We start from the raw sequence: 25,624 nt of genomic DNA on the forward strand, positions 1-25,624 counted from the left end.
TGACCTCAGCAGGTCCCATCCCTTCTTTGATCCTCAGTTTTCCCACCTGCAAAAGGAGGGCAGGACTAGACATTTTCTTGAAGCCCTCGGCTCTGGGTCCTGGCCTCTCTGCCCCGTCCCACACCCCCCCCCCCCCCACCTCCCTGCTGGCTCAGGGCCACTTGAGGCAGAGCAGGACATGGCCTGGAGATAAAGAGAGATGACTGGGTAAACAAACAGCCCCAGGATCCTGGTTCTCCGACTTGGGTCTTCAGCCGGCCAGCCAGGCTCCTGGCTCCTGTCACCCCAAGTCCCTTTCTCCTTTGTTTGGCCGTATAAGGAAGAAGGAGGACAAAGGCTCCCTAATGCAGGTTACAGTCCCAAGGGCTGAGGGGAAAGCAGCAGCCTCTGAGGACCTTGGTGACTAACCAGGAATGAGGAATAAGTCAAATGCCACTCATCACCTCCTCTTTGGCACACCCCTGAGTCCAGAGCTGGGGCACCAGAGGAGAGATGCGCTGTGAGAGGCCCTGGTAGCTTTCCCTAGACTCTAGGCCTGTGGGAGCGCTGCCCCATGGGTCCCCCCCATCTGGGCGGTCACAGCCCCCTGCTGGTCTCCCCCTGAACCCTGCCTTCAATCCTCTCCTATCCAGCTGGGAACCATCTTCCCAGAACATAGCCCACAGCCCACTTTCACTCCACCTACCCATTCAGAGCCTTCAGATTTCCAGTTCCCTTTCTGGCTTCTTCCAGGAGATGGGCTCCATAGCTTTCCCCTCTCCTTCTTTTTTGTTCATATGGTTCATTGCACTTGAGATGCCACAGCCTCCACTTAACTCTCTGAGATACTCTCCATCTTAGGAGTTTTCAAACTCCACTACCTCCAAGAAGCCCTTCATGATGCCTGCTGCTGACTGAGATTGCTTCCCCAAAGGCCCATCTGTGGCTTGCTGAAGCACCTGGATGGATCAGTGATCATTCCTGTACCTGGCTGCCTTCCCTTCTAGCGTGGGATTGCTGGAGGGCAGAGCCAGAGCCTCATTCTCTCACAAAGCCTATCATAGCGCTGGGGTTCAGTCAGCACTCACCAAAGGATGAGATAAACCAAAAAAAGAGGCTCCAAGGATGGTGGGGGGAGGTGACTTGTGCTCCAGCTTCACACCAAGTGAAAGGGACCAGCAAAGAAGCCAAGTAAAGTCCACTCAAACCTTCAGAAGGAGTCAAGAGCCCAGAGAGGCACAGTTCATGGGCTGTGGAGTCACATCAACCTGGGTTCCAATCTTGCCTCTGTCACTTACTCACTGTGTGACCATGGGCAGGTTACAGAGCCTGCCCAGGCCTGAGTGTCCTCATTAACAACACAGAGGTGGGTTGTAATACCCACTCACAAAGAGTCTTTGAGAGCGTTAAAGGAGATAATGGATACATGGTACCTCCTCAGTAAATTAACTCTTAGGATACTGTGAACTCTCTAGGTCACCTTCAGAGTAATTATAAAAGTTCACAACCTCATAGTTTACATCTCTCATCTCCTTAGAAGTAGAGGTTCTTACTATCCCCATTTTGAAAGTGAGAGAACTGAGGTTCAGGGAAGTGAATTCTCATGCCAGGGTGTTCAGTGAGAGTGAGGGTGCCGGTCAGACCTGGCAGTGTCTCTGGGCGCAGCAAGCTCGGACTGCAGTGAGAGGGAAGGTAAGCAGCTCGATCTCTGCCAGCTGTCATCACAATGACCTGAGGCCGGTGCTCTGGGTCACTTTTGGCCAACATTCTGCCCCAGGAGTCAGGTTTCAGCTGACGCTGGGTAGACCCTGACTCCCTGCCCAGCCAGGCTTGGAGTCACATGAATAGCCAATCCCAGGCCTTGGCCCAGGGCTGCTACTAAGCCTGCTGCATGCCTTCTTTCCAGCTGACCTGCCCCTCCTGCCTGCAATAAAGCAGGATCAGCAGCCACAGAAAGAGTGATAGTGGGGAGGGGCTGGAGATGGGTGATGCAGCAGCAGGCCACTGGCATGAGAGAGATGCAGGAGTCCAGTGCAGCAAATTCACATGACAAGGCTGCTGCAGACTTGTGGGGCCCCTTTATATGAATTAGGAAAAAGTATCTTATCTGGGTAAACAAGCTATCTACTATCTCTTGGATAGTAGAGTGTGGGTTGGATTTTGCCGCCTTGCCCCTTGTGCAGTGAACAACATTCACAACCACCCAGGGTAGCCCTGCTTACCATGCACCACTGAGAGGCCAAGTTCTGAGCTGGGCACTGAAATAAAGAGATGGCCCAAATACAGCACCAGCACCAGCATCTGAGAAGCTCATGGAAAGCTGAAGTGCTAGGAGAACATGGGGAGGATCACTTAATTCTCTCTGGGGAGAAGGTTAGAGGCTCTAAGGTAGGTCGTTGGGAGAAAGTAGCAATATGGAGGCTCTCAGAAAAAAAAAAAAAGAATTTGTAGTGTTTGTCAATTTCCATAGTGTAAATGTTCCCACCAGGAATGACTTCAAGGTACCACTGTGCCATCACTGAAGTGGAGTTGGGGAGAGATGCCTACGATCAGTCTAGTTCCAGAACAACTGCCATTTACAATTTCGTTAAATTTGTTTCTCATCTTTTTTTCCCCATGCACTTATTTATATGACCATTCAACAAACATTTCCAGATAGGAAAATAAAAGTTCCCTATCCAGAGGACATAAAGAATAAAGTATTTTAACATCAAAAGCAATGTGGCGTCATGGAAACTGTGGGCTTTGGAGTCACAGAGACCTGAATTTGAATCCTGCTTCCCAAAGTGCTAAGTGGTTGACACTGAGAAAGTTGCTTGTCTTAGCCTGTCTGGGCTGCTTCTCCTCTGTAGACTGGGTCAGATAAGACCCACATCCTGCAGGGTTTTGGGGAAGGTCAGAGATGATGTGTGTAAGGTACATCACACCGAGCCCAGCCCACAATTGGACCTTTAACACATGCAACATGTAAGACATCGTAACCGGCATCATCTTAGAAAGTCAGAAGTGAAAGAGTTGCCCTGATACTAAATGACTGAACCATGGAAGTTACAGAGAAATGGTAATCTCATAAAGATAAAGGCCAAACTAGTATTGGCCCAGAGAATAAATTCGATGGTAAGGAGACTCAAAAGCCCACTGAGTAGGGTGGGAGTGGGGGTGTTTGAAGAAAACAGGGATATTCAGCCTGGTGGGGAAGACTCCAGTGATTTATAAGAACTGTGCCCCAGATGTGTCCCACGTGCAGCAGAGAACAGAATTAAGGCCAATAAACATGCTTGCAGGAAGCTGATTTCTCCTGGACGTGGGAGGGATGTTCTCACTAAGGACTGTAGGGGTGATCTTGCTAAGCAGTGAGCTCCCATCACTAGGGGTATGCAAGCAGAAGCTGGCAGGGCACTTGATGGGCATGGTGCAGAAGGAAGATGAGCATGGTGGAAGGTGTGAACCAGCGACCTTTGGGGTGCCCGTAAGCTGGGCCTTGGATCTGCGCCATCCAGCAGCGTCTACCCATCTGTCAGTACAAGGGCAAGTGCAGCACCGTGAGCATCGTGTAGTGAGGGACACAAAGAGACCTTTGTCCATCTTACCTGATTATCGATTTTCAGTTCCACTAGAGAAGTGTTGTAGGGGAGAGCCTCCACCAGGCGCAGGATCCCAGCCCCGGAAATGAAGTTGGATTCCACGTTCAGCGTCTTCAACACCTTGTTTACCTTGAGCATCTCCGCAAGGGCCTTGAAATGCAGGAGCAAAGCAAAGGTACCCATGAGTCACCCTGAGCAAGACTGGAGTCTCTCTGGAGTAGAACCTAAAATACTGAGAGGGCCTTACTGGGAGTGAGAGTCCCTTGCACACTCGTGCTTCTCAAGCCAGGGACCAGGCAAGATGATCTCTACAACCTCCTTCACGAAGCACGACTCCCACGTGTCTGCTCCCCTTTGACACGCCATGGCTCCTGACCCCCTCACTTGAGAATTCCATACTTCTTAGTCTGCAGCAGCCTCTACTACCTGCTTCTCCTCCCTTGCTCAGCCTCAAGGCTCACTGCTCTCTTACAGTGGGGCTGATCTTAGCTTCCCTGTGCATGCCTGGTGCTCTCCCACTGCTTTGCCTTTGCTCATCCTGTCCCTGCCACCTGGGGTGCCCTTTCCTTTCTACTTCACTTGTCCAAACCCTGCCTGTCCTTCAAGGCCATTCTCAATTCCTCTCCAGGAGCCTTTATATGGATGGCCCCAGGGAGTTATGGCTCGCCCTCTTGTACTTCATAGAATTTATCCATAGCCTCCCTCATGGAACTTGTATTCTTCTGTTCAGAGTTGTTTTCATACTGGTGTTGTTTCTGCCATCAGACTATATACTCTCAGTAGGATGAAAAAGGCACCTTATTCATCCCACGGTGCCCACATGCTCAGCACACAGTAGGACATCAGTCAGTGTTCACTGAGGGATGAGTGGAGTCCCTACCTCCCTACGCGCCCTCCACTTGTCACTTCTCTTTCCCTGTTGGAACTCCATGGAGTCATTGTTCTCCTCTGAGCAGCAGAGAGCAAAGAAGGACGCCTGGGAAACCACCCCACTGGGCAAGTGACCAGGGCAAATGGGAGGAGAGGAGCTCAGGTGGCCCCCAGCACGTTTTGGAGGAATTCAGCCAGGGAGTGTAGATGACAATCAGAGTCTCTGAAGGAAATGAGGTAATTAGCAGTTGGTGGAAACGATGTGTCATGGAGGAAAGGGGACACCAGCAGCTGATAAACCAGGATGTACCATCAGTGGGCCCTGGTTGTCTGAAATGACTCTCTGAGCCAGGAACACCCTTCCTATCATCCCTGCTGGCTGAAACCCTACACAAGTTCAGCTCCCAGAAAGTCTTCCTTGTTGAAATCATCCTTTCCTCCTTCTCCTGCTTCCATGTGCCCCCAGGAGGGCATGTCAGCTTTCTCTGTGACCCTGAGGAGATTGGACACTCCTGAGAAAAGGGCCCCAGGCTGTGTTCTTTCCACAGCATTTCTCTCGTTCTCCGAAAAGGCCTGTCTGGGTCTGATAATAAAAATATTTAATAACTGCTGGGCAAGTGCACCAGGCCAATGCAAGTGGACCTACTAGTGGCTGAGCGGGTCCTAGAGGCCCTGTCATGCCAGGCGTCAACTCTTTTCTGGATTATGAGAGGAATGAGGGTGCAGGGAGAAGAGCTGGGGTAGGGAGCAGGGGCATTTACAGAGCTTTTCATTCATATGTGGAATTGAAGAAATAAACGAACAAAGAAAGAGACCAAAAAAAAAAAAAAAAAAAAAGACTCCTACTACAGAGAATAAACAGGTGGTTGCCAGAGGGGAGGCAGGTGGGTGTGATGGATGAAGTGGATAAAGAGGATTAAGAGCACACTTATCTTGATGAGCACTGAGAAAGGTATAGAAATACTGAATCATCATACTGAACACCTGAAACTATTATAACATTAATTATACTTCAACTAAAAATTAATTTGCTTTTAAAAAGAATTGATTGTGACTAAATAGACTTCAAAGCCAAGAGAGTTTTCAGGGATAAAGAAGGGCATTACAGAATGATAAAGGGGTCAATTCTCCAAAAAGACATAACAATCCTTAATGTATATGTGCCTAACACCAGAGTGTCAAGCTATAAGAGGCAAAAGCTGATAGAACTGCAAGGAGAAAGATGAATCGCTGCTAGAGTTGGAGGTTTCAATAGTCCTCTATCAGAAATGGAAAGATCCAGAAGGCTGAAAATCAGTAAGGACATAATTGAACTCAACAACACCATCAATCAACTGGATAGAAGTGACATTTATAGGCTACTTTATCCTACAGCAGCAGAATACATATTCTTTTTAAGTTCACATGGAACATTCACCAGATATATCACATTCTGGACCATGATACACACTTTAACATTTAAAAGAACAGAAATCATACATCTGCTCTCAGAACTGAGTGGAATTGAACTAGAAATCGGTAACAGAAAGATAACTTTGAAAATCCCCAAATATGTGGTGAATAAACAATATATTTCGAAGTAACACATAGGACAAAAAAGAAACTTTAAGATAAAGTTTTTGAACTAAATAAAAATGAAAACTTCTTTAGATTTGTTGGATGTAGTAAAAGTAGTGCTTAGAGGGAAATACCTCGTATTTAATGCATATATCAAAAAAGAAGAAAAATCTAAATTCAATAATCTAAGTTTCCATTTTAGAAAACTAGAAAAAGAAGAGCAAATTAAATCCAAAGTAAGCAGAAGAAAATAAATAAGAATTAGAACAGAAATCAATGAGGCTGAAAACGGAAAATCAATAGAATCAATGAAGTGAAAAGCTGATTCTTTGAAAAGATCAATAAGATTGATAAGCCTCAAGCCAGTCTAAGAAGAGAGAGAGAGAGAACATAAATTACTAATATCAGAAATGAAAGAGGCCCATTACTACAGATCCCATGGAAATTGAAAGGATAATAAAGGGGTCCTATGAACAACTCTTAATGCCCACAAAGTATGATAACCTGAATGAAATGGACCAATTCTTTGAAAGACATCATTTGCCAAAGCTCACATAAGAAGAAATAAACAATTTGAATAGATCTTTATTTATTAAAGAAATAGAATCAATAATTAATAACCTTCCAAAATAGAAAGCACCAGGCCCACATGGTGAGTTGTACCAAATATAAAAGAAGAAATGATACCAATTCTCCACAATCTCTTTCAGAGAATGGAAGCAGAGAGACTATTTCCTAACTCATTCTATGGGGTCAGCATTGTCCTAATAACAAAACCAAACAAAGACATTACAGGAAAACTACAGACCACTATCTCTCATGAACATGGATGCAAAAATTCTCAAAAACATAGAAAATTGAATCCAACAATGTATAAAAAGGTTATATATCATGAAAAGTAGGATTTATCCCAGGTATGTAAAGCTGGTTCAACATTTGAAAATCAATTAAGGAACCCATCATGTCAACAGGCTAAAAAAGAAAAGTCACATGGTCATATCTAATAGATATATAAAAAGCATTTGACAAAATCCAACATCCATTCATAATAAAAACTCACAGTAAATTAGAAATAAATGGAACTTCTTCAACTCAGTAAAGAATACCTTCAAAAAACCTACAGTTAACATCATGCTTAATGGTAAGAAGCTTGAAATGTTATTACTAAGGTTAGGTACAAGGCAAAGATGAACCCACTCACCACTCCTTTTCAACACCAGAATAGAAGTTCTAGCTAATGCAATAAGGCAGGAAAAAGAAAATAAAATGTATATCTATTGGGAAGGAAGAAATAAAACTGTCTTTGTTTGCAGCTGATATTATTGTCTCTGTAGAAAATCTGAAAGAATTGACAAAAAAAACCCTCTTGAAACTAACAAATGATTATAGCAAGGTTGCAGGATACAAGGTTGATATGCAAAAATTAATCACTTTCTTATATTCCAGCAAAGAACAAGAGGAATAGGAAATTAAAAACATAATACCATTTATATTAGTACCTTCAAAAGTGAAATACTCAGGTATAAAGCTAACAAGACACGTTAGAAGATCTATATGAGGAGAACTACAAAACTCTCGTGTATAAAAATCAAAGAACTAAATAAATTGATATTCCATAGTCATGGACAAGAAGACTCAATATGTCAGGATACCAGTTCTTTCCCACTTCATCTACAAGTTCAATGCAACCCCAGTCAAAATTTCTGCAAGTTATTTTGTATATCTTATCAAAATGATTGCTACTAAATGATGAATTACCATCTTTGGTAAGCTAATTCTCACACTTTTAACCTACTATTAGTGTTGTAATAATCACACTATACTGTCAGCCTTTAGACATCTGCATGGCCAAGTAGACCATTATGATCATGAAAGTGGGAGCTATGATGGTCAGTCACTGCTGGATTCTCAGAGCCTAATTCAGTGTTGGACACAGACTCTCAATAAATATGTTTGAATATTTAGAAAAAAGAATGGGTAGCTACTTTATAAGAAGTACAATTTGATCAGCTATATCTTTAAGACTTGGGTGAAAAATAAGTAAAATTGATCATCAGGACCCACTGATTAAGATGATGATTTTAGATACAGAGAAACTGAAGTCCAAGGAGGGGCAGGTCTTGTCCAAATGTGATATGCCAAGTGGAGACAGATCTGCTTAAAGTCAACAGGGCTTGCAGTTAAATCTTAGCTCCAGGGGGCACCTGGATGGCTCAGTGGCTGAGCGTCTGCCTTTAGCTCAGGTTGTGATCCTGGGGTCCTGGGATCGAGTCCTGCATCGGATTCCCCGCAGGGAGCCCACTTCTCCCTCTGCCTATGTCTCTGCCTCTTTCTGTGTGTCTCTCATGAATAAATAAATAAATCTTTAAAAAAATCTTAGCTCCATCTCTCACTTGCTGTGCAACTTTGGATAAATAAAGCAAAGCGTCTGAACTCCCTGCATCTCAGTTTCTTCATCTGCGAAGTGGGGAGACCTGCACCTCTGAGATCAGGGCTGGTTGTGGATATTGACTAGGCTAATGTACAGATGTTGCCTGGATAATGGCCATTGTGTTCACATCCTCTTCTGGCTCTTGGCCCACTGCCTTTCACATCACACAGGGCTCTTCCTCAGTGGGGATCGGCCAATTCTGAGGCCACAGCATCAATCCTTCTGGGTTTTTTTTTTTTTAAGATTTTATTTATTTATTCATGACAGACACAGAGAGAGAGAGAGGGGAAGGGACACAGGCAGAGGGAGAAGCAGGCTCCATGCAGGGAGTCCGATGTGGGACTCTATCCCAGGTCTCCAGGATCATACCCCGGGCTGAAGGTGGCGCCAAACCGCTGGGCCATCAGGGCTGCCCAATCCTTCTGTTTCTATGCCCCCCACTCTCAATGCGGCAGAACTGAAAGGTACATACATACGCCACAGGATCATTGCTCCGTGTTCCCACAATGCTGAACTTCTTCACATATGAGTTCTCTTTCAGGGCTTCTGCATATGCCTTGAGAGTGGGTATGGGGATGTTCTGCAGAGAGAAAGACAGGCGGTGACGAGCAGCCCCGACCAGGGTCAGGTTGGGCAGACCGATGGGGCAATAACACTCTCACACATGCGGCCTGGTTCCTAGCAGGTCTCTGACCAAATAGCTGAATGGGCAAAGCGTCCTGGCTTTGCCCTATATGGTTGATACCTGGAAAGAACTTTCTGGTAAACAGATTGAGAAAATCCTCCCTGAAAATTTCAGGTAGGACCCACAACTATCTGTGCAGGTAGAGACCAGAAAAAGAAAAATCAAGGCAGAGGATGCAGAGGAATGTTGTGCCAAGAGCTCATGGCTGGGGTGTGGGAGTGGGCAGGGTCTCAGCCTCTGCCTGGACAACGTTTCTGACTCACTCTGTGACTCTGAGAGAAGTCTCCCCCTCTCTCTGGGCCTGTTTCTGGAAAACCAAGGTGGGGGCCTGGGCACTGCACTGGATGATCTCTGGGAGACATCTGTCCCAGCGGGGCTCAGATGTGCTGCACATCAGAGACTCCCAGGGAACTTTTATCAAATGCTGAGGCGTGGGTCTGTACCAGACCAATGAAATCAGAATCTCAGGGGAGAGGGTGTTGGCATAGATTTCCTAACCTTCCCAGGTGAAAACCAGTGAACTAGTCCAACTTTCTTATGTGCAGAGGCCTGGAGAGGGACGAGCCTGTGGCCCCACAGTGAAGGCGCACAGCCACGGCCAGGTTCCATGGCCCTGGACTGCTCCGAGCCAGTGTTCACTGCCAGGGTGCACAGTTCTGAACCGTGCCAGGGCCTCCCACTGGGCACACGGCAGACAATGGAGGCACCCGAGAGAAAACCTGGCTGTGTTTTCACGGATCTCTCATTTCAGAGCATCATGTTAGCTCCCTGTGGGAGCAGAGCCTGGGGAGGCCAGGTGGAGGAGAACACTGCAGGCGCGGGTTTCCAATCAGATTGTGCCGTGGGGCTGGCAGCCACTTAAAAGAAAGTGGAGAAGAAAGGAAAGAGGAGCTGGGGAGTGGGGGGCCCCCTTCTTGTCTTACCCCGCACCCTCCCAGAACTAATCCTGCTGGCCTCTGAGCTGAGCAGGTGGGCAGGCAGCTGGTCCTGCTTCTGAATTCCTCCTGCAGCCTGTCCAGGGTAGGACTGCTTGTTCATCTGACCCTCCCCTGCCCTTGGTGGTCACACAGGACACATCCGGACACATATGGGTCACAGCTCCCTGCCAGGGTTGCAGAATGAGTCTGACTATAGGTATGATAGAGCACTGATGGTTCAAGGGGTAGGGCCCTCCCAGGGCTGGTTTACCCCACATGCCTGCTGGGCACAGGCTTTTTCCAGCCTTGAGATCCCCTGCAGTCAGGTGTGTCTGACTTATGATTCTAGCTCAGAGAAGCTCACAGTGTTTTAAATAACAAGGCAGGTTTCTAGAATTGAAGCTGTGCTGGCCCATGGTGAACACCTGGGCCTGATGTCAGTCCTCCAAAAGAAACCTGGGCTATAGGATGTGTTTGTTAATGCTGCCCAGGCCTTTTGGAGGTTTTGCTCCTTTCCTGACCCAGAAGCACCCAGAACCCAAACAGGACCCTGTTCTTGCCACACGGCCAAGCCTGGGCACCAGGCATCCGGGTGACACAGACATGGCTCCTCCACCTACCCCACGTGAAGTGAAATAAAAAGGACTTTACCCGGATATTGTTGAGGTTAACCTCCTCAAGTTTTGGGTCATTGTTCTTTATCCGCTCCAGGGTTTCCTCTACGTCTGTGGAGTTAGGCTCTTCATCGGGCACAGGCTTGTATTGTGTAGGTTTGATCACACCTACAGTGATGTGCGAAAGAGAGATGGCTCACAGAAACATGGGGACCTTTCCCTCCACACAAGAATGCTCTAGAAGGAAGGGGCGGCAGGGTTCAGGGACAAGAGAAGGCTGCATTCCCCAGGGAGGGGGCCTCCAGGAGGAGCTGTGCCCCAGGAGAAGCGCTGACTGCACCCCACCTGGGCTCTTCCTTTGCCATCCTGCAAGCACTGGGTGAATGACTTACACCTTCTGAACCTCTGTATCCTCATCTGTAAAGTGTGGACAGTCATTCTACCTCAGTGGGCTCGTGTGAGGATAAAATGAAGCCTGAACGTGAAAGAAACTTATAAACTTTCCAGAGAGAGTCGGGTCATTATTCTTCTGGCACCCTTCTGGAACTAAGGCCAACCTGCCAGCTTGGAATAATGCAGTGGAACAATTTAAAACAATGCAACACTGGCACGGGAAAGGACAAGGGGACTCATGGAACAAAAGAGGCACCAGGAGACAGACCCGTGTGGTTGTGTAGAAATTCCTGATCATGATGGAGTACCGAGCCAGAGGGCGAAAAGATGCACTTTGCAAAGAACAGTATTGTCACAGTGGGATAGCCAGTAAAAAAATGACCGTTCAGTCTCATCTCACAGCACATACAAACACGGGCTCCAGGTGGAGGAAGAAGTTGCATACAAGAAGCAAACCTCTAAATTTTTAGAAGAAAATACAGGAGGATATATTTTTATCGCCTTAGGATGGAGAAGTCCTGCATAAATAAGACATAAATCCCAGCAAAGGGAAAGGAAAAGATAGCTTTGGCTACATAAAAATTTAAAACTTCTGCGGGGCACCTGGGTAGCTCAGCGGCTGAGCATCTGCCTTTAGCTCAGGTCGGGACCCTGGGGTCCTGGGAGCAAGTCCCGCATCGGGCTCCCTAGGGGGAGCCTGCTTCTCCTTCTGCCTATGTCTCTGCCTCTGTCTCTGTGTCTCTCATGAATAGATAAATAAAATCTTTAAAAAATTTCTTTTAAATGAGCCAGAGAGCGTGAGTGAGTAGAAGCAGCATGGGAAGCACAGGGATGCCTTCACTTCCAAAGCATCCTCGCTGGGGGCAGGGGTGGGGGGCCACCACTGGGGATCAGGGCCGTGTACTCACTGTTGAGTCCTTCCTTGTTCACAATGGAGCTGCTGCCCAAGGCCTGGTAGTACTGCTGGTTGCTCATGAGCGTGTGCATGCCCAGGATAGCTGCGGGGACAGGGGAAGGGCCTGTGACTAGTCTCACTCCGAAGAAGAGCCTCCTGAGCACGGACATTCCATACCCCAGGAATTTTTGCTCATGGAAATGGCAAGAAACACTCACACAATTCTAAATTTTATTTGATTTTTACTCTTGACTCTATTTATGTGACTGTCAAATCTCCAACCCAGCTGACACTTCTCTAATCCCAGCCTCAGACTCCTAGGTGTCCCCCAATGTCCCACTGCTGGACATCCAGCCCAACTTGGCCAAAAGAGAACTCAACCTTCCCAGCAAGAGCCCCTTCCTTCGGATCACTTTCCATCTTGTCATCTGCCCGTCCCCTCAGAATGGAATCTCAGTCACATGGCACCCCCTAGGTCCCCTCCCTCCTAAATGCTGTCTCTCATCCATTCCAGCTCCCACTTCATCACCACTGCCCTGGTTGAGGCCCTCCCATTTCGTGGCTCTATTATCACAGCTGTGTAATTACTGCTGTGCTGGCCCTGGTCTCTTCCTATCGTCCCCCCACCAGCATTCAGCACAGAGCAGCCAGAAAGATCTTTCTGGAAATGCAGATTTGACCACATTACTCCCATGCTCAGTCAGGCTTTCATCCATTCGTTTGTTCAACATTTATTGAGTGCCCACATTATATGCCTGGCTCTGGGTGGAGTGGTGGTGGAGGGAGTAGGAGAATCGGGGGGAGTGGGTCTATGGGTCGGAGGCAGCAGGGAACAACAGATCTGTTGCGGGAGAGATACTAGGCAGGTACCCACACAACTGAAAACACAAGCACAGAGTATTGGGTTATACAGGAAAAGTTCAGTGTGTTCTGGGAGAAGAGAACAGAACTTGGGATGGGACAGATGAGCAGTGTTGGCCAAGTCAAGGGAAGGGATCCCAGTAGAACATTCTGGATAGGCAGATGGAAGGGTGGGTGGGAAAGCCCTCAAGCTCAGGGGTAAAAGCCTAGAGGGGAAGGGGAAACAAGATGGACAGAGCTGAGCTGGACATGTGGTGAACCGTAACACACCCCGACTCACTGAGCGCTTGCTCCAGGCCAGAGAATATGCTGTACATCAGTGATGCTCCGTTTGGCTGCACGCTGGAATCACTGGGGAAATCTTTTCAAACTTCTCATGCCCAGGCCTACCCCAGACCAATTAAACCATAGTCTCTAGGTGTAGGGCCAGCCATCTGACTTTTTCAAAGCTCCCTAGGTAGTTTGGGTGTGCAGCCAAGCTTGAAAACTGTCTGACGCCATCCCCCTGAATCCTCACAACCACCTTTGGAGTAGATTTAATTCAAACGGGCAAATTCAGATCTTGCAGTATCTTCTAGGTTGACGTAAGGAGTTTGTACATCTTTCCCTAGGTGTGGCCTGGAAGCCACTGGAGGCCTTAGCAGGGACAGAGATGGCCTGACTCAAATTCTGGGAGTGTTACTCTGGCTGTGTGTGGAGAATGGACTACAGAGGGAAAGAAGGACAGGAGACCCTGAGGCTTTGCAGCCACCTGCGGGGGAGGAGGCTAGCTCGTGACTCCAGAGCCTGGCTTCCCCACCTTCCCTGGGGCAGCTGCCTCCATGGCCTTGTCCCACACCCACATCCCTTCTGCTCCTGTGACACAAATGATCACACTCCTTAGACTCTCCTGCTTCTGCCAACACTGTCCCCTCAACTGGTGATTCTCTCCCATTTGCCAAGTGTGCTGCTGAAATGCCCCCAGTAGGGTTGCTAGATTTAGCAAATAAAAACACAGGACACCCAGCTAAGTTGGAATTTCAATAAAGCAACAAATAGTATTTTAGTATAAGTGTGTCCCATTCAGTATTTGGGATCTACTCATATTAAAAACTTACTCATTGTTTATCTGAAATTCAGATCCAGCTGAGCATCCTGTATTTGACCCAACAACTCTACCTTCCCATCCTTTAAGACTTGGAATAACACTTCCCTCAGAGAGGCTCCTGGATCCCTCCCCGCCCTCTAGTTCTCCGAAGGCACCTGGCATCCTTATCATCTTAGCACAGAGTCTACATAGTGTTAGAGATAGCTGGGTGCATGTGTGCTTCCTCTCCTGCACTTTGGTTTCCAGAGGTCGGGGAGGAATATTATCTTTCTTCCTCCTCCTCCAGAATACAGTATTTGGTAAATATTTGCTGATGGACTTTTTTTTTCCTTTGTAATTCCCCTGGTCATTTCATTAGACATGGTTTCTAGTGAGGGGGACAACATGAGAGCCCTTGGTGATGAGTCAGGAGACCCGAGTTCCAGTCCTGACTGCACTCCTGATTCCGGGTGACCACACCCACCCCTCTCTGGGCTTCAGCCTCCTCTGTGCAATGAGGCAGGTAAGACAAGACCATTGGTTCTCTTGCCCAGCTGCACATACAAATCCCCCAGGAGCTTCAAGACACTCTTGGTGCTCCTCCTGGGCCAGCTGATCTGAATTCTGCAGATATATTTTTAATCTCCTTGCATGCTTTTGATGCTCAGTGGGGGCTGAGAACCACAGGATGAGACGATCTCAAAGCCCTTCTGTTTCTCACATTCTAAGAGTCTTCTCTGCTAAAATTAGACTCTCCTGCTCATCACTGAGGAGAACTGATAGGGAGAGAGGCAACTACATTTTTTAGAGCTCTCTGGGCTTTAATTTAGGCTGCTTCTCCGTGGGCAGTGGGGGCCAAGGCCTGAGTCAGCAGGGGGGGTGGGGGCTGGCTCACTCGAAGCCCCCTTCTGCAGCTGGCTTTTTTGGCTCCTGCACGGGTGCAGGGGCGGGTGCTCATGGTGGTTCTGGGCTGCTGCTGGGACCCCAATTTGGAAGAAGAGTTTGGAAAGGTTGCTAAGAATTGTAGGAAAAATGTAATCCCCTATGGCTGGCTGGTCTTGCTGACAAGGATAGAGAGGTAGGAGATGGCAAATGCATTTTGTGCTTTATGTCAGCTTCCTGTAATGGTCCACAAAGGGGGGCAGGAAGCTTACAAGGAAGTGCCAGAGGCCAGAGGAAAGAGACCAGGGCTCCAGGCTGCCCCTTGGCACCAATCTGCGGGGCAACCTTGTCCAGGGCCCTTCTACTTTTTGGACCTCAGTCTTCTCACCTAGAAAGGGGCGTATGTGTGAAAGCTAATCTCTTCCCCTCACGTAGGACTTAATAGTCACACAGCATCTCATCTTTTTATCCGGTCTGATTTTTACAGCAAGCACCAGAGCAGGTGCTGTTGACACACCCGCTTTTCCAGCAGGCTCCAGAGGGAAATGGTTTGTCAAAGCCTGTCAGTGAGGACCCTCCTGGCTTCCTGAGTAAGTAGTCCTACCCACTCCTCCACAAATGAGGTCATCCGTAGTTCCAAAGCTCTAAAATGTTCCCTCCATATCAGAATTCTAAGGACAGACAATGTGGATTCTGGAAGGCAGTATATATGTCAATAGCAGTCCTCAGAAGATAAAAGAGAAGATTTTGCAGTTCAGAGGAAGTTAGGATTCAAGGAAGGAAGGAAGGAAAAAAGGAAGGAAGGGGAGGGAGGGAAGGAAGGAAGGAACAGGGAGGGAGGGACAGAGGGAGGAAAGGAAGGAGGGAGGAGAGGGGAACAGAGGGAAGGGATCCAAGGAAGAGAGGGAAGGGGGGCAAGCGGGGAGAAGAGAAGGGGGGGGAGGCACCAAGCAAAGCCTCCATTGCTGAGCAGAACGCTTGGTGGCTCTGCTCCTTCCACCTGCCCTAGGCACCAAATCATGACTCTCCTATTGCCTGGTTTTGTACACTCCTGTCACTAGAAGTGAATGATGGAGGAAAACAGCACATCAACATTGCCTCCTGCTTCATTCTTTGTAGATATTGGCAAGGCTGAATTTAGCACTGGGGAACATGATTTTTTTTTTTTTGAAGACCAGATCTTCCTCAAAACTCAAAAAGGACTATTTTTGAACTCTGAAAAAGAACATCGAGTTCTCTTTCCTCTCCTGCCTTGGCAGGCTTCACTCAATTTGTAATTCCACTTAGGATGCAGAGCGATCGTAGCACACATCCTGGGCCTCTCCAGCTGCCAACTGCTTGGCTGGCTCTGGGCAGACAGCAGGAAGGTGTTTCCTGCTTCACAGAAACAGGTGGGAGAAGCCAGCTTTGGGTGCAGGGGACGTGGGTGCAGTCAAACTGCTCCCAGATAAGTCACCTCCTGACCCTTGCAGAATGGGAGGAAAGCCAGTGCCTAAGGACATGCGAGTTCCCCACAAGCTGGGAGTGGGTGGGCTGAGGCTGTCTCTGATAGTCACAGAACTAGGGGTGCCAACTGTCTGTGGGGTGGCCTGGGGACTGGCCCTTCTGAAGGGAGAGTCTCTTTCCCCCAATTCCTTTTTGGGTCCTGCCTCAGCTGAAGGGCCCCTAAAGGTGAGCCAGGATTACATCCCTGACTAGGGAGGGGAGGCACTGGTAATGCCAAGCACTTGCAGCTGACTCCCAGTGGCCTCTGAGCTACAATCCAAGGCCACAAGCCAAGAACTTAGCACACTGCCAGGGGCCTGTGCATTCTGCTCATTACCCTGTGGTAACACCTCTCATGTGGAAATCTATGTTTCTGGTCTGTCCTCCTCACCACACCCTGGGTCCGCCAAGGGCAGGGCCAAGATCTGATGCATCGCCACGTACAGTAGCTCGACATGCACATTGACTCAGTGTGTGAATGAATGCATGCATGATGCACAGACAAGAAAACAAATGAGAGTTCACACAGCTTTGCCTTCCCCGTGCCACACCTGAGTCAGTGTGGCACATCTGCTGGGTGTCCCTCAACATGTTCCTATCATGCCAAATAGCAAGCCGCTCACGTCTCCGGCTGTGTCCCAGCCTGGGACACATCTCCTCCATCTCCCCCCAGGTGATCTTCCTCCTTATGGCTCAGCTTCAGCCTCTACCCTCACCCCCTCCCCAACCTCACCACCTAACCAAGCCTCCTTTCTGCACCCTGTCCTTTTTCTATCCGACACTCACTCTCATTTGTCACTTCTTAGTGGCCTAAGTATTTATTTAACGTCAGCTCTGCAAGGGCAAGAGTCAGCTGTTTTCCTACACTTCTTTCAGCAGGGCTTGTCCAGAGCCCAGCACACAGTGGGAAGACCCTGGATAAATGAACATTGAGCATGTGAATGAGTGAACAAAAACTAAGTTAATGCAAAGCTCTGCCTAGGAGCCAAGTCTCGAAGACTAGATATGCCCCACAGACCCTATGCCCTCCTCTTCTTACTTTTCTTTCTCTGCTGAGTTATCCACACTCATGGCTCCAGCAACCCCATCCTTGAGAAAAGACCTAACCCCCAGCTTGCCACACCAGTCACTCACACTAGGTCCCCCTCTCCCTCCTGTGATGTCTCTGAAGAGACCCTGGCAAAGCAGCTCTCCTTGTAGCACCCCCTGCCCCAGCTGTCTTCTGATGCCTCAGGCCAGATTGGCTGACATCCTCCTGACATCTTGGCCTCTGGTCCAGTGCTAGGAACAGCTGTATCTCAGACCCAGTCCCCAGCTCCACCTTAGCCTTTGGCCTTACCTGGAGCCTGCCTCCTACATCCCCCCATCTCCAAACACCACCACCTCTCTGCCTAAACCCTTGCTTTCATCTGGCCTCCCCCAATGCTCCCCTTAGTCCCACTGACCCTAAGGGGTCAATGCCTTCCTGGGACACACAGAGACTTTCCTAATGTGGCCTCCCCCTAGCTAGTCCCATGGGGCCTGGCTGTGGACCCCCTCTTGCCTGCCCTCTGTCCCCAATGCCCTTCAGAGGAGCCCTAGGATGAAGCTGCCTGGGTTCAAGCCCCATGGGCAAGACATTTTGTGTCACCATGCCTCCTTCCTCCACCCATCACATACAGACAACAGTAAAACTTCCTTCTTAGTATTGTTGTACTCAACAAATGCAGCAAGGTCCTAGAAGCAATTCCCATAGCACCTGGGAAATAAGGGGATAGTCAACAAATCTTCAGTCCCTCCTTCCCCAGAGACCCTGCCACCTTTCAAAGGGCTGATTCACAGTGGCAGGTGCCCAGGGTTAGCCAGTTGACATTTGGTGTTGGCTCACAGCTCCCCTTCTCCTCTCCGGACAACGGAAGGGTACGGTATCATGAGCAGATAATAATGATTAGCCACGCCAACAAAAATAAAGAGAAATAGTTTCAAGAAATCAACACAGAAACTGAGCACGATATTGCAGTTCTATTTTGGCGCAGGGACTGGCGGTTCTGACAGCGGAGTCATTCGATAATCCCTCTGAGCCGCCTAATGAGGGCAGTGACATCACGGAGGGTGATCAGAGGACAAGGCTGGGATTAAAAAGAGCTCCAGGGTGAGTCAGTGCAGAGATGCTGGACAGCGGTGTCACCCACCCACCTCCCTGCTGCACAGGTTAACTGGAAGTCGGCAGGACCCCCCAATCGGGGAGATGGTTTGCTGGAAATCTAGGAGCCAAGTGAGGACTCTAATAGGTCTTCTGTGCTTTTAATAAAACCAATCTTGAACCGCAAAGCAAACCAGGGAAGATCCCTGAGTCCAGCTTTTTGTGTCCATCTGGGTGAAGTACTCACTGCTTCTGGACTTCACAGGGAACATGCAGACCTTTCCCTCTCAGCCCCGACGCCCTGCAGACCACTGCCCTGAGCCCTTTTCCAAATGTTCTGGCTCCTGAGGAACGGCTGTTTGGACTGGGAATCTAGGCATTGGCTCTCCCCACCCTGCGCTCCTTGGGCTGCCGCAACCTGGCTTGGGACCAGGCCCACCCCTCGTGCTACGGAGGCTTCTCGCCGTCCCTCCCCTCATGTCCCGCTCCACGGGAGAGCCACCCCTTCTCACTCCCCAGCACAAATGCTGCCAGGACCCCCACACTACGCCCGGGAGAAGCCAGAAGCTGTGAGGAAGCAGAAGACAGCTGCGGGCAGCTGCGGCCTCCCTGGCCTCTGGCCTCACACAGCCGTGGGTCCCCGGCCAGCCCTGACCCCCCATTCTGTCTTCCTAGCTCTTGCATCAGGCTCTGCCTGTCTTGACTTGGTTTTTGGTCTCTAGGCCATGTGTGGCTTTCTGGCTCCCACGGTGACTAGCTTTGCCCCATTTCTACTCTTCATCTCTCAAAGGCTTCTATACGGGCCACGGCGCTTGCCTCCAGAGCCCCAGGCACCCACTTGAGGGTCATGCTTTCTGCCTGGAGCTTGACAATGCTAACGACACCACAAGGCCTCTGGTGTAGAACTCTCTGCATTACTGAAGACTGTCAAGTCCAACTGGCCCCTCCTGGGTGGCCCACAGGCACCCCAAACTCCAAAGATCCCACAAAGAACTCAGTACTTCCTCTAAAACTGCAACGTTTCCCACTGTTATGGGCTGAATTGTGTCTTCAAAATTCACATGTTGAAGTCCTAACGCCAGCACTTCAGAATTTGTAAATGCCTTTAGAGATAAGGTCTTTAGAGAGGTGAGTAGGTTATAGGAAGGCTGCTAAGTTGGGCCCTAATCCAATCTGCCTGGCATCTTTATAAAAAGATATCAAGAGACACAAAGGCACACCAGGGGACATAAGCACTGAGGGACACAGTGAGCTGTGGTCATCTACAAGCCAAGGAGAGATGGCTCAGAAAAAACCAACCTGCCAACATCTTGGACTTCTAGCCTTCAGAACTATGAGAAAGTAAGTTTCTGTTGTTTAAACCATCCGACCTGTGGTATTTTGTATGACAGCCCGAGCAGACTAACATACCCACGTTCATTAATGGTACCACCATCCACTTAGTTCCTGGAGTCAGCAATATGGAACCTTCCTGACTCTTCTTCTAACCTCAGTATCATGGCTGGACAGTCACAGCTGATTCTAGGTTTTCTCTCCCCTTCCCACTTGCCTTGAGTCTCTTCTCACCCCATCCACCTCCTGTCACTATCTGGGCTGAGGGGTTAGCAGCTCCCATGTTTGCAGAATGAAAAGACCACACCCTACCCTCCAGGCCAAGGAGCAGTACTACAGTGGGCATGTGGGGTGTTTGCTGCAACCCCGAGCCCAATCCCTGACAGGGCCAGAACTCAGGGCACACAGGGCAGGGACTAGACTGTAGCAGGGAGACAAGGGTAATGAAGAGCTCTGAATATCAGGCCACCTTCTGGAGCTTAAGGGTTATTTGTGAAAATTGTATGGGAACACATTTTGAGATGGATAGTGTTATACAAATATGAGATGAGTGGGCGAGGTCCTCAAAGCCCAGTTCTCTGAGTCTTACAAGGTTGTAAAGTCAGATGACTTCCCTCCAGCCTCCCAAATCCAAACTGCCCACACCCTCTGTCCCTTCCCCTTTGCTCTCTCTTCCCAGGTGGCATGGGCAAGATTTGATCCAGTGGCTGGTAGAGGACCTATGCTGGCCCTCCCTGGGATGTTTCCACATCTCTCTGGTATTGGCTCTCATGGCAACAACAGATGGCTCTGTGGAGTGACAGGTTTGGGTGGTTTTATTTCTATTTTCCTCATTTTGGTTTTTGTGAATGGGTTTCTGTCTTAATATTTGAAATCTCCTCTAGTCCTTTTTAGAAACAGAGAGTGTGTTCATGTTGAAATAAACCATCCAAGACTCCCTGAAGAGGCAGGTCAAACCGTTCTAAAAGACATGCAGAAGCTTCCGGAAAGCCTCTTACCTGCGATGTCACAGAGTTCTGCATCTGAGGCATTTGCCAACGCCTCCTCCAGCTCTGGCTCCAGAGTCACACTTTCCAGCACGGGATCCATTGGCTTCTGCTTGGGGACCCAGACTTTTCCTGCAAGACACAAGTGCCCGTTACAGGGCATGCAGCTGCACTGGGGCAGTCTCTGGTGATGGCCCCAGGTGGACTGTCCCAGATCCCTATGGGTCTCTCGGTGCTGAGCTCAGTCACTTCAGGTTTCTCCCTCTGGGGACCCAGTGCCAAAACTCCCCCAAAGAACAAGAATTAGAGATCTCCAACAGAGCACCTCTCACATTTGAAAAGAAGGACTTTAAAACTTGGTCAAACTAGACCGCTCACTATAGAAAACACTGGTCATTAATGAAAACGACCTGTAAGTAGCCAAGAGCTACAAAAGAAAAATGTAATTGAATGTCAGGCTCTGGGATACCCTCACCAAGGGTTTGGATAGGAGAGAAAAATTTAGAAACATTTCTAAACAAAATAAACAAAACATATTCAGATTATTAAAAGAATAGGGAGCAAAAATGCATCCTTGTCTCATGAGACATGATATTTTTAAAGTGTCAGACTCATGACTGGACAAGGGAGCAAAGAAGCACACAAGGATGATCATTGCACTGACCACCAACAGGAAGTTGTTGAAGAAATTATGGGACATCGATATGATAGAGATCCCACAGTTATCATAAAGGATGATAGAGATATCTGCTTATGAAGAAGGATATGCCCAAGACATAATGTGTGAAAAAGCAAGTCTGTAAAATGGAACAATTTAATTCCATGGATGAAAATTGCATACATGCCTGCATGTATCCTTTCATTCAGGCACCAGGTATTTACTGAGAGCTTCCTAAGTACCAGACACCTTTCTAGGAATGAGGGGAACAGCACAGAACAATTTATAATTTAGTGAAAGAGATAGACAGTAAATAAGCATGCAAAGATGTCACATGGTATTAAGCATGGCCGAGGAAAATAAAGCAGAACAAAAGACTAGGAAGTTCTAGGCTGGGGTCTGGATGAGGCAGGCACTGCTTTTTTGGGTAGGGTGATCACAGAAGGCCCCACTGAGATGATGGCCTATGAGCTGGGACCTGACAGAGGGAGGAAATATGCCTCAAAGATCAGCTGCAAGACAAGGAATGCCTGCCTTCCCTGTCGCTGTTCAACGCTGCACTGAAAGTTCCAGTCAGAGCAAATGAACAAGCAAAAAAAAGATGGCATCCAGACTGGAAAGGAAGAAATAACATTATCTCAGTTTGTAGATGACATGATATAATATGCAGAAAACCCTAAAGATTCAACAAAACACTGTTAGGACTGACAAACACTGTTAGGAGTAAGTTACAGGGTATAAGATCGATGTACACAAATGGGTGGTATTTCTGCATAGCAGTAATAAGCAGTCTGAAAGGAAAACTAGAAAAATAATTTCACCTACAATGGCATCCAGAAGAATAAAATGCTTAGGGATAAATTTAACCAAATAGCTGAAGGACTCATGTGTGGAATAGTAGAAAACATTGCTGAAAGAAATGAAAGAAAACTTGATAGAAAACTATCCCACGTTCATGGATTGGGAGACAACGTTAAAATAGCGACACTAAAAAAAAAAAAAAAAAAAAAAAAAAATGGCGACACTGCCTGAAGCAATCTCCAGATTCAAGGCAACCCTTATCAAAATTACAATGGCCCTCTTTCTTTTCTTTTCTTCTTTTTTCAAAACTAGAAAAGCCAATTAATTCCTCAAATTAATAAGGAATCATAAAAGGTCCCAAAAAAGCAAAACAATCTTGAAGGGAACAAACTCGGAGGGCTCAGACTCCCTGATATCAAAACTTACTACAAATCTAGATACTGTGCACTGACAAGGATAGACATATAGACAATGGGCTAGGATTGAGAGTCCAGAAATAAATCCATACATCCATGGAAAATTGAGTTTTAACAAGGGTGCCAAGACCGTTCAGTCAGGGAAGAATTGTTTCTTCCAGAAGTGGTGCTGGGGGACACCTGGGTGGCACAGTTGGTTAAGCATCCAACTCTTGGTTTCAGGTCAGGTCATGATCTCAGGGTCGTGAGATTGAGCCCTGAATCAGGTTCCGTGCTTAGCAGGGAGTCTGCTTGAGATTCTCTCCCTCTCCCTCTGCCTCTCCTGTTCACTTGCTCTCTCTCTCTCTTTCTTTCTTTCTCAAATAAATAAATAATATTTAAAAGAGAAGAAGAAGTGGCACTAGAACCGGACATCTACATTTAAAGGATGAAGCTGCACTCCTATCTCACATCATATACAAAATAATGAACTAAAAATGGATCAGTGACTGAAATATGATAGTTAAAACTATAAAACTCTTAGAGGAAATCTATGTGTAAATATTCATGACTTTAGATTTGGCAACATACTCTTAGATACGACAACAAAAGAAGAAAATAGAGCAATTAAATTTATCCAAATTTAACATCTTTGTCCCTCAAAAGACATTATCAAGGAAGTGAAAAGACAAACATACTGAAGTCACATGTCTGATAGGGTCCAGTATCCAGAATATATAAAAAAGTTTTACAACTCAACAACAAAAACAACCCAATTTAAAAATGGACAAAGAACTTAAGGCTATTTCTGCAAAGAGTATACATATGGCCAATAAGCACCCGCAAAGATGCTCAACAGCATTGGTCGTTAGAGAAATGCAGATCAAAACCAGGATGAGATGTCACTTCACACCCATGAGGATGGCTCCAATAAAAACCAAAATGTATAAGAACAAATGTTGGCAAGGATGTGGAGAGACTGGAACCTTTGTATATTGCTGGTGGCTGTGTAAAATGGTACAAATGTGGAATTACCATGTGATCCAGTAATTCCACTCCTATGTATAAGCCCCAAAGAACTAAAAACAGGTACTCAAACAAATACCTATACAGGAATGTTCATAATAACACTAATCACAGTAGCTAAAAAGTGGAAACCACCAAAATGTTCACCAGTAGATGAATGGGTAAACCAATTGTGTAATATTGTTCAGTCATAAAAAGGAATTTAGTGAGTCTCAAAAGCAATATGCTAAGGGGAAGAAGTCAGACACATAAAGTCACATATTATATGATTTAATTCATGGGAAATATCCAGAATAAACATATCCACAGAAACAGATTGGTGGTTGCCAGGGGCTGGAGTGCAGGGACTGAGAGGTGACTGCTTATTAGGCATAGGGTTTTATTCTGGAGTAATGAAAATGTTTTGGATCTATACAGAGGTGCGGGTTGCAGAGCATTGTGGCTGCACTAACTGCCACTGAACTGTTTGCTTTACAATGCTTAAGTTTATATTATGTGGATTTTACCTCAATTTAAAAAAAGAAACTTGCTCACTTTGGCTATTGATTGAGAATCACCCAAAGTGGGGTGAGGATGGGAGCCTGGAGCTGGTGAGGAGACAGATTCCTGCAACAGTCAGGGCTGCAGATGATGGAGACTTGGACCACAATTGTAATGGGAGTGGTGGGGAGGGTGGGGAGTGCAGAGAGAAAAGTCCAGAAGAGTATTCACTAAAATGGGATCAGTGCCTATCACTCAGTGGAGAGAATTACCCTGAATTACTTTATTTTATTGTTTAAGTTGTTTATAGCAAAAATTAGTTACATATATGAGCAGAACATATAACAAAGTCATCTGAGGGAAAATGTATCACAACCTCGAACAGAGCTATATCTGAAAAAGAGCAAAACATACAAAGAAAACAAAATGGTTAAAAAGAAAATGTGCTGTAAAAATGACTAATGCAATGTGTAGGCTGGACTTTCAATATATGTGTCAGACCTGTGGTTTCTTACACCTCTGTGGCAGGTGCCTCCAGCAAAGGCAGTGGCTCGAAGATACAAAAGGGGCTTTGGACTTCTTCCCTTCCTTCGTCGTACTAGTTGGAATGTGGATGTGATGGTTGGAGCTTCAGCAGCCAGATGGACCATGAGGACAAGGACATACCTGCCCGGGGGGCAGAATGAAAAACTGGAAAGGGTCTTGATGGCTAATGCCAGGGAAGATCCCTTACCAGCCCAGAATGCCTAGCCCTGCAGCTAAATGAAAGAAAGTTAAAACTTTGTCTTGCTTAAATCTCTCTTATTTGACTTTATCCTCAGCATGTGCAGTCAAATCTAATTCCACAAGAAGAATTCAATATAATTCTGCACTAAAAACATCCTGCATAGAAGCTTTATTCTGATCCTCCCCCCCCCCCAATTGAGTGAGAGTGAATGAAAGTCCAGATTCCTCAGGACTTCACACCAGTTTATGGCTCCTCCTGTATTCTCTTCAGCATTGTGGAGGCTGGGGTGCTGTTTCCCCTCATCCTTGGCTAGTTCGAGGCCCGGCGTTAGGTAAGTAAATTTTCAGCGAGGCCCAGACACCATGGCCCTGAGTCTGCCTGTTAGAGCCAGACGGGGTCCTTCCCCACACTCTCTGCTGAGACCCCCACTTATTCAAACTGTAAAGACTCCAACAATCATCATGTAAATGCTTTATGGTGCTGCTGCTGCTGCTGCTGCTGGTGCTGATGATAAATCTCTTAGGCGTGTCATCATAGGGAAACAGAATAAATTCTAGCTACCCTCCTTGGGTCAGCGTGGTTTTTCATGAAGGCCGTCAGGCTCTGGGAGTCTGGAGAGCTGTTCCTGGCTTCATGCCAGGCCAGCATGCCATGGAGGGGCAGCAGGATTGGTCTGTGTACCTCCCAGATTCCCTTCCCCACCCCCCACCCCCAATCTCCAGCTCCTTCCCTCGAAGGGTGGTGGGCACATGGGACCTTGGTCATCCTCAGTCCACCCAGCTGTGCTCCTGACTCTCTCACAGCCTCGGTGTCCCCCTTTTTCAAATGTACAGGTGGGACAAAGGGAGTTCTAAGGCTGCATGAAATCCAGAGATTCC

General features: G+C 47.4%; 1 protein-coding gene across 1 annotated transcript in view; it reads right to left on the reverse strand.

Moving 5' to 3' along the window:
* The window catches only part of TMOD1 (tropomodulin 1), an 80,732-nt gene that overhangs the window by 13,548 nt on the left and 41,560 nt on the right, over positions 1–25,624 (reverse strand). The window contains exons 4-8 of the mRNA XM_041762949.1: positions 20,672–20,791; positions 11,939–12,028; positions 10,675–10,805; positions 8,894–9,001; positions 3,570–3,713 (exon numbers count right to left, since the gene is read on the reverse strand). Coding sequence (XP_041618883.1) covers positions 3,570–3,713; positions 8,894–9,001; positions 10,675–10,805; positions 11,939–12,028; positions 20,672–20,791 — 593 coding nt within the window. The remainder of the gene's footprint in view (positions 1–3,569; positions 3,714–8,893; positions 9,002–10,674; positions 10,806–11,938; positions 12,029–20,671; positions 20,792–25,624) is intronic.

The sequence above is a fragment of the Vulpes lagopus genome, chromosome 7, assembly GCF_018345385.1.
Source record: "Vulpes lagopus strain Blue_001 chromosome 7, ASM1834538v1, whole genome shotgun sequence".
NCBI classification, from domain to species: domain Eukaryota; kingdom Metazoa; phylum Chordata; class Mammalia; order Carnivora; family Canidae; genus Vulpes; species Vulpes lagopus.